General features: G+C 44.1%; 1 protein-coding gene across 8 annotated transcripts in view; it reads left to right on the top strand.

Moving 5' to 3' along the window:
- Positions 1-51: 51 nt before the first annotated feature.
- The window catches only part of ITPR2 (inositol 1,4,5-trisphosphate receptor type 2), a 268,651-nt gene continuing 259,298 nt past the window's right edge, over positions 52-9,404 (top strand). For 3 of the 8 annotated variants that reach the window (XM_065032489.1, XM_065032474.1, XM_065032469.1), the window contains exon 1: positions 442-764. In XM_065032489.1, the coding sequence (XP_064888561.1) occupies positions 586-764 (179 nt within the window). In that variant the 5' untranslated portion in view covers positions 442-585. Of the gene's footprint in view, positions 399-441; positions 765-9,404 lie in introns of those variants that run through there. The other 5 variants (XM_065032515.1, XM_065032506.1, XM_065032510.1 and 2 more) reach the window with 3 other exon arrangements.

Genomic DNA, 9,404 nt, shown 5'->3' with positions numbered 1-9,404 from the left:
GCAGCGGCTGTGGCGGGGCGGGGCGGCCCCGGGAGGCGGAGGCGGCCGGGGGCGGAGGCGCAGGAGGCGGCGCGGCGGGTCGGGCCGTGCCGGTGCGCGGAGGGCAGCGGCGCCGCGCTCCTGTCAGCCCGCGCCCGCCGCCGGGCAGCGCCGAGCGCCCGCCCTCGCCCCGCCACAGCCGCTGCGCCTCGTCTCTTCAGCCTCCCCCTGGAGCGTGTTTTTTAATTTCTTTTCTTTTTTTTCCCCCTATTTTTTTTTTTTTTTTTGAAGGGGAGGCGTGCGAAACCCGGCTAAAAATGAGCCAAAATGTCTGAGAAAATGTCCAGCTTTCTGTACATCGGGGACATCGTGTCCCTGTACGCCGAGGGTTCTGTCAACGGGTTCATCAGCACGCTGGGGTGAGTGAGGGGCCGGGGGCTGGTGGGGGGTGTGTGTGTGTTTCTTGGGGGGGTGCCGGCCGTGCCGGGCCGTTCCGTGCCCGCTGCGGGGCGGCGACCCGCGGGCAGCGCCGGCTCTGCAGCACAGGAAGCGGCCGGCGGCGGAGCGGGGAAAGTAGGAAGTGATGAGCCGGGGGAGAAGGGAGGAATGAGAGAAGTTGTGCTCGCACAGGCCCGGGGCAGCGGGGCCCGGACGGCGGCGGTGCCCGGCGGCGGCTCCCCGTGGGGCTCCCGCCGGGACTGCACCTCCGGGCCAGCCCAAACCGGAATACCCGGGGTTTGCCAGAACCCGCTCTGGAGACATAGTCTGTGCTGCACCCAGATGCGGTACTACAGTCGTTAATTTTCGCTTTCTTTTTTTTTTTTTTTTTCCCCTCCTTCTTTTAATTTGAGGGCTCTGTTTTATTGCACGTCTTAGAATTTTGGATGGTGATATGAAGGACAAAGCCTTTGCTTTCTTGCTCATCGTCATGATTATGTTAAACGTGCATCCCTTTACTTCTGGTTTATGTTTGCCTGCAGTCTTACCTGCGGTTCTTAGTAGTCAGATACTTAGAGTTTTAATTTAACGGGGATGCTTTTTCCATGAGCTGCTCTTTGTGGAGTGAAGAGCTGTAGTATAACAGCGTCTGTTTCACTGAACTATTCTTGCTTGCTTGACGTTTTTATTAACCTTGACCACTTTAAATTCTTTAAAGTCTTTGGAATCCAGAAAACAGAAAACCACAGTGAATGACGTTGAGAATACCTTGATGTCACCTAGTATGGTTGTAGGGGCATGTTCCAAGGGTGCAGTGGTTCCCTCTCATACTTTGGCGTGTCCAAAGTAAGCACATCCCTAAACTTTTGTCAGTGGAAACATCTGCACCGCATGAATTGTAGTGATCCAATTGACAAGGCAACTCAAACTCAGGTTAAGTATTGGTGATGTTTGCTGCTTAAACATTAGCTGTACCTTTTAGAATAACAGTTAAACTTGCAAAGGCTGATCTGATGCTAATTAACGTGTACCTGGGTGTTGCTCCGGTATGTTGTGTTAGGCTGCCTGTATCCTGAGATCTCTTCAATGGGGGATTGTACGGTGAAGTAAGGGCAGTATTAAAATACTAACAACAAACATTTAAGTCACTTGGTGGGGTACTGTTACTGGATAAAGAGACAATGTTCAAGGTCCTTTATAATTTTTATCTTATTATTACTTTTTATCCTTGCTGTTCACTCATTTAATCTGTTGACAGGTGTTTTTTTGTGGTTTGTTCCTCCATTTGTTGATTCTGCGCCTTTGCTATTGTGACTCTTTATTTTGTCTTGCATTTCCTTTTGTTTTTCTGACTATCTGAATTTTATATACTGTCTGAAAACATTTCCTTTCTGGAACTGTTAAGCCCTGCATACCATTTCTTATTCTTGCAACCCCAGCATTACTACTTTATTGGCGTAATTTGTTGTTGGGTGGTTTGGTTTTGTTGTTCTTTTGTCTCATGGCTGTGTTCTGTTATCTGGGGAAGCTAAATTTGCCTTACTTGTCATTATGTTGAGAAAAGTTCCTCATTTCACAGAACACCTGCTTGTCTACGGTCATGGATGTTTCTGCGGTGACTGGCGCTTGTACAACTGCGTGTTGCCTGAGTATGTGTTGGCATTCTTGCGTCGCCGTCCTGAGACCGCTAATCCGCCCCTCATCCCTTGGAGTTAGGGCAGGAGAATTACCCCCAGTTTTATAGACGGGAAGCCAAAATCAAAGCTTGCCTAAGGCTCTTTACCAGAAGAAATAATTGAACTCAAGCCAACACCCTAACTGACAGACCATCCAGTTTTCTTTTAGCAAGAACCAGCTAACCCAGCTCAAGAATACTACCTGGGATGAGACAGAACTCCTGTGTGTGTCCCTCCTTCAGCAGCAGGCCAGGAGTTCAAGAATGCTGCTATAGCTCTATTGGCTTTTCAATACAGCTTTTTTTGTGCCCTGCTCCCTGGCACGGTGAAGGTAGCTGCAGAGCCAGGAGGCTGGATTTAAGGAGCTGAAGGCCTTGAAGGAAATGTGAAGTCACCAGTGGAAAACTCCCATGTCTGCTAAATGGGAATGCTGTCCCCTCTGCTGGTGGTACAAGGGCTTGGGCTGAAATTTGAAGTTGTGATGCCAAGTCATGTTATCTGTGCCAGCTATTGCAATTACTGCCTTTGGAGCAGCTGTAGTAACACAAGAGGCAGAAAAAACAACTGTACGTTCAGGGAAGATGTTTGCCCAGCTGCACCTTTGGTGTGCGGCTCTTGCTAAACTTCATCTCCTGCACTCCTGCAGGTCCTCTGTTCAGCGCAAGCATCTGAACAGATGTGGCCCTGTCTTCCAGAGGTGCCTCTTGTTAGCGAGGACCAAGTGGGGTAGGAGTGGGAATGATTGTTTGCTCACTTCATTTGACTGATGCAGGTCCTTGTTTTATTGCTCAGGGTACTGTTTTGAAAGGTGCTGGGCAATTGTGTCACTTTTACACTGTTTAGTCCATTGGGTAGTCTTACGCGGTTGCAAGAACTCGAATCCAGCTAAGGTCTAGTGACTAAGCAGCAGGGAGAGAGTCCTGTTTATTTTAAGCTGTCAAAGGCTAATTGTTTCTTAAACAAAGCCTGAGTGAGGCCATTCTATAAATAAGATAAAAAAGTGCACAGCACCTCTCCAAGCCGGGGAGGTCTGTCACGTCAGCAAACCTTACTCCTTGAAGAGCTGAACCAGCTCAACAGATTAGTTTTGAGCTGGAGATTTCTAAGCAAAGGCTGTTTCATGTGTTTTAGAATATTTTCTGCTCACTTGCTAAGGCAGAAATTTTCATGTGCTCAGTTTCCCCAGGAAACCTAAAGCTGAGAGGAAGATGCAGCTGAGCTATTCAGATCAAGTGTAGCATCAGGTTAATATCTACTAGAACCTGATTGTGGAAATCTTCCTCTCCTGCAGTGAGGACCTCCAAGACTAGGAGGTCCTAACCTCCTTTTGTAGGAGATAAGGTATCTGTGCCTCTTGGCTATGTGTTCATGTGAGCGTGCTGAGTGGTGGTAAGCAAAGGCAGGGGTGCCTTTCCACACCTGCCCCTACAGAAAGTTTTGAGAGTCGCTGAAACGACAAGATGCTGTAAATGGGACCCAAAAGTTTGGGGCACTTCTGTGAGCTGGAAGAAACCTGTGCTCTTTTCCATGTCTCTGAATTGTTCCTTTACTTACTGTAAACAGCTGCTGGATTTGAGCGTGGGGGCTCTGCTGACAGATTTGATCCCTCTTAGAAGAGGAAACTGAACTTCTCTTCCGCATCTGGGCTTAGTGCTGTAGCGTGGGATGGGGGCAGGGAAGTCAGGCAGCGCTGCTCCAAATTCTTCCTCCTGTTACCTGTATTTTAAAAGAGAGCGGGTGTGGGCAGGTTTTGGAAGAAGAGGTATAACCACCTGTCTCTAGGAGGATGCTTCAGGCTGTGGATCCCAAGTGGAGAGGGACATCTCTGGGCGATGGTACAGGAGGGGGTTTTAGGGCTCAGCAATCTCCATTGGCTGCTGCAGGTCTTTGAATACTTGATACTGAGAGTCCAAGCAATCCCCTGCTCTTTTTTCTGCTTGACTTTGGGCTTATTCTGGGTTTGGATGCTGCTCTGAGATGCTGGTGATGTATAATCTGTTTTTTTCAATCTCAAGGCTCTCTGAGCTCCACCCCCCACCCCTTTTTAAAAAGTAGAATGCATTTGAATATTTAAACTGATAGTCTTGCAATTTAGTACAGAAAAGGAACTGTTTGGGAAAAGGAATTTACATTCATGGGTAGCTTACTACCATTTCAAGATAAAATTGGTACTGGATTAATTGAACTGTGCTAATAATGTGGGGTTTTCTCCATTTTTGGGCTTTTAGTGTGTTATAGCTTCTGCACAGTTGGAGGCTTTGTGTCCCACAGGATGTCTGTGACAGAGCTAGGCAATGAATGAATTCAGGTCTCTTAAGTCGTCCTGTTGTCTGAACATTGAGACTACCTTCCCTGATATTTTGGCTGTAAATGTTGGCAATGATGCATGCTGAGAATCAGAGCTGCTGTTAATCACCTATCGGTACGATGAGGGGAAAAAAGTATTCTCAGTTGGAGAGGTGGAAAAAAAGTAAGTAATGACAGCAGCCAGCATCAGCTGTTGGAAAGTTTGACAATGGGCCTGTTAGTCACCATCAGAGCTGGATTCCTTCCCTGCCTACATTAACGTGCTTCTTTGCAACAGCAGTGAGAAACCTCATGGAACATAATTAACGGAGCATGCAGCAGTAGCTGCCTGCCAGGTAATATATGGCCATGGACGATAAGGGGTGCTGGGACTTATTTCTAATTAGTAGCACAAAGTGCATTCTAGAGTATTTGGACTCGTTTTCTTGAGCTCAACGTTGATTTTTCTTGAACAGCTTCTCTTAATTTGTGGAAGTGCTTGCCAGAACTTTCTTGTTTGAAATGAGTATCACAGTTTTATTCAGGCTCCTTCACTGGGCTTTTGTGCGTTAGCTGTCTTCTTGTAGTTGGGCTTCACACACTGAGTCAGACATACTTTGTGAAGAGACAAGATTAGATAAAGTGCTTATGGAACGCCATATATCAAAATATTCCAAATACAACAAAGGCTAAAATGTGTCCCCTTGGTGGCCTCAGGAATGGTGCTAAGAGAAAAGCTGTAGTGACTGATGATGCTTACAACACACCAATGTAGTATTTTCATCAGTGCATTTATTTTTTTTACCTTTCTCTCCTACTATCTGAAAATAAAAGCTACGGTTAAAATACAGAGTATATATCCTTTAGTTAATAGCAAATTTTTCTTTCTTATGCGAGCTGACAAAATGTAATTAGTCAGGGAAGAATAAAAAGCCTGAAGAAAGTAAGGGTGGCATAACTATTAATACAATTACTCGTAATTTAATTCTTATACATATAGAATCAAATAATACCTCTTAAGAGGGAAGATGATTTTCAGCTTTCCTGTGGGCAAAACTACTTGTGCGTTTTAATACCTGGGTACTTTCTCCTCTGGGCTGACAGTACAAATGAGATTTGACAGTTTTGATTGCGTGTTTCTTATTTTTTTGTTTATTTTATTTTTATTTTTTTTTTTTTTAATTTAATACTGTGTAGGATTAGCATTTTCACAAATATGTTCTCTTGGTTATCTTCCTAATGCAAAAGCACTGGTCTGAATTCTGCAGCTGCTTTGAAGGTATGCTGTTTTACCTGGGGACATAATTTGGTCCATTATATGACTCTCTTCAGCGATATGGTGTATTTATTTTTTGTGGATAACTTTCTGAAGCATAAGCTATATTATATGCATTATTAAATACCCTCATTGATCTTACAATAAATGCCACGTAAGCGGAGATGTAGACATAAAAATATAACTCTGTATCTTGCATACCTTGCAATTCAGTACATATATCAAAGCTTAAATCCTCTGTAATTATTCACTCACATAGGCAATTAGGCACCGCTCCAGCTTTGCCGTTTATAACAAACTTATTTTGATGCCCATCTCAAATATTCTAACAACAGTGCTGTGTTTAAATAAACAATGAGACAAAGCTTTCTGCAAAGCACCCTTATGGGCATGCAGCAAGTAATGAGCCCCGGAGGGGGTTTGTTTGTTTTAGTTTTACATGCACACAGAGCACAGCTTGGGTGTGAAGGAACGTAGGATTAGGCCTAATTACGGTATTATGATTTATGAGACTGTGTGCTAAAATGTAATATCCTTGGTTCAAAGAGCTCATTATCAAACTAAACTGAAGAGAAAATTTGGGTTATGGAAAGAACCAACTGACTTAATGTTAAAGTGAGTTTACTCATAAGCTGTATGGTAGTAATGAAAAGAAGAGAGGACTCGAATTTTGGATAGTGGTGTGGCTTTTACAACTCGTGTAGTTCCCAGCTGGGCTATGGGTAACGCAGGGAGCAGCTGGGAAATAGGGGGGAGATTGTTTAATTTGCATGACTTTAAGTCTGATTTAACTTCCTTTTAGACAACGAGGAGATTAACTAAACAGACTTTACATGGTTCTTAGACTCACTAGAAACCAAAGTTATCCTATATTTTATTTTGGAAGTGCCACAGAAGAGTCAGATCAAGTCCTTGACTTTCCCAGCTTGGAGCACTGTCTCGTAAGCAGCTCATGAACCTTTGCTCAGCCGGGTGTTTTACTGTATCGTGAGTTGTTTGGAACTCGCTGCCCTTTGTTAACGGTGCCAGCAGCCACTGCTGCTCTGATGGAGTGAGAACCTGTTTGTTGGGCCATAGCACAAAGCCATGTCCTCTGCACGTGTATTTAATCCACCTGAAAGTCTGGTTTCTGCTTCCTATGAAAGGTCTGTTACTTCTTGTGCAAAAAGGAAAAGGGTGAAGTTCAAGTGTGACTTTCGTGTACTTGATTAGGGGTATTTATGGAAAAAATGGAGAAAGGAAGATGAATGGTATTCAAGACTTCACTTTTTTTCCTTGTCTATCTTGTGTTTTGTCACTTATTTAGACAGACATATTTTAATCATATTAAAGACATAAAAAACTCTTATGACTGATTTTCTTAAACCTTCATTTATGTTATTTGTAAATCTGATTCCATCTAATTACTTGAAACAGTAGTTCCCACCGCTACGTAGATGTGTATATGCTTCCTGTTGTAGGTCCTGGTTTTAGCTGTTCATAATGGTGCTAAACCTTGACTTTTTGGAGCCAAGGTCCTGGGGCTGAATGTTTTTGTGTGGAGAGTTTCAAGTAAAATGGCATTTCTGAGAACAGGGTAAGTAAAAATGCATCAGTTGTCCCTGTTTTGAAACAAACAAACAAACAAGTACCTTGCAGTTGTGTTTTAAGAGCCTTCCTGAGTTGTAGCATCTGTCTCCAGATGCACTTCTCCTCCACCATGAAGGGCTTGTCCTTCTCTGCCCCCTTGGAAATTTGCTCGGCTGTTGACAGCAGTGACCTGTGGAAGGATTTCATTCAGACCACTATGACCCCATGGGCTGTCTTGGTACCTGCCACTTGCCAGAGGCCCCAACCTGACCTGGAGCTGTGTGGGAGGTGAATCTCAGCTCCCAGGATTTCCAGTTTCCTTTCCTGGAAGGCACAGAACAGCTTTGGCTACATGAGGACTTCACTTGCGTTTCCCTTTATCTGGGGAAGTTAAAAAGCATTTCTGCTTCCACTACCTCAGTTCGCCTCAAATATGAAACAAACTTAAACCAATAAATTACATTCTAGCAAGGTAGTGGTTTTGCTTGCAAAATTGGAAACAGTTAAACCAGGAAAGCAAAAGACAAGAAAAAACAGGCGTAAAACGTACTTATTATTTGTATAGAATCACAGAATAGTTTGGGTTGGAAGGGACCTTCAAAGGTCATCTAGGGACATCTTCAACTAGATCAGGTTGCTCAGAGCCCTGTCCAGCCTGTCCTGGAATGTCTCCAGGGATGGGGCATCTACCACCTCTCTGGGCAACCTGGGCCAGTGTTTCACCACCCTCACTGTAAAAAATGTATTCCTCATGTCTATCTTCCCATATTAGGTATTGCTTGAGGCTTTAGGGGGCTATTTTGGGTGCAGTAGCCAAAAGATTGTGTCAGGAGTAGTCTTGTCATTCCAATACTGTTTTTCCGACCATCATTCTGTGCCTGAATCTCTATTCACCTCTTAATGCTCATTTGTTTGCATTTTCTTGATTGCAGTTGAATAGGAACAAAGCACTGTCCAAAGCACGTGGTTTTAAAACAATTCTTATTTATTATTTAATAATAAAGGAAAGAGGACCCTAAACTGTTGACTGGGTTGGGCAGCCTGCAGTCCCTGTGAGTGCTGCTGTGGTGTCCTGCAGCGTACCTGAGAATGAGCCACCCCTTCCAGAGCTCCTGCAGCCCTGGTTCTTCTGCTCGGCTTTACCTTTTGACTGAGCAAACTAAGTGAATTGTCATTATAAACTTTGGGCATACTGTGCAAACCATATCCCTGAGTGCTTTTTCCCCCATCCTTACTGACATGGTCCTTTATGATTGTTTGTGGTGCATGACTGACTTGCTACATGCATGCAATATCCAATATTTTTGTAACAACTAAGCTTATATATAATGAATTGTGGTATTCCAGTAATCATCTTATATAAGTTTTGGCTAGTTCATTTGACATGCCCCTTTAGGCTGTTACTGCCACATGAGTTGAGGGCATGGTGTTGAAATGTATATGAAATTACTCGGCAGTAGAAGGCTGGAAGAGCATACCCATGTGTCATTGTTATCATTTGACACTACAAGTTAGGCTTACTACAGCTTTCTTTGTACAAAGAGTAATCAAGTCTTTGTTCTTTGACCTCTGACAGATAAAAATCAATGTCATTAAAAAAAAAATACCAACAAACAAACCATGAAACGAGGCTTTTTATATGAATCTCAAAATACAGAAACTTGTTGTGATCCAATGCTTGGACAACTTATCTTGATTTTCTTTGAGAGGCTTGTTTGAATTTCAAACAAGTTTTTTTTTCTTGCACTTGACACACACAAGTTAATGAATGTTGCAGAGGCAGCTGAAAGCATGCAGTTGCCTGATTAGGAAAACAACTGCTTAAACTCATGGTAAGCCCCAAATTTTTCTACCCGCTCCCACAGTTAAAATACAGCAACCCAGTTCTTAGGGATTTTATTCTTTCCAGTGTAAATATGTGCTGGCGTTCCGGTGTGCAGGGAAGACAGAGGCCAAGCACAGGAGGCTCCGAGCCACCCAGCTGCCTGCCTGCCCTCTTGAGGGTGCTCTGGGTGAAAGCCAGAGGAGCAGGAGGCACAAACCACTGAGGGATCCCCAGCCACCCCTGCAGAATGTGCTTCATTTCACCCTAGGGACCTTCCCCTGGCTCCAGCATGCACGTGTCTACATCCCGATGCCTGTGAAATTTTGTGTAGCTGTATAATCTTGGGCACTGTGAT

The sequence above is a fragment of the Columba livia genome, chromosome 1 (assembly GCF_036013475.1).
Source record: "Columba livia isolate bColLiv1 breed racing homer chromosome 1, bColLiv1.pat.W.v2, whole genome shotgun sequence".
Lineage (NCBI taxonomy): Eukaryota > Metazoa > Chordata > Aves > Columbiformes > Columbidae > Columba > Columba livia.
Note: the sequence above shows the minus strand (reverse complement) of the source record. Positions and strands in the feature narration are given on the sequence as shown.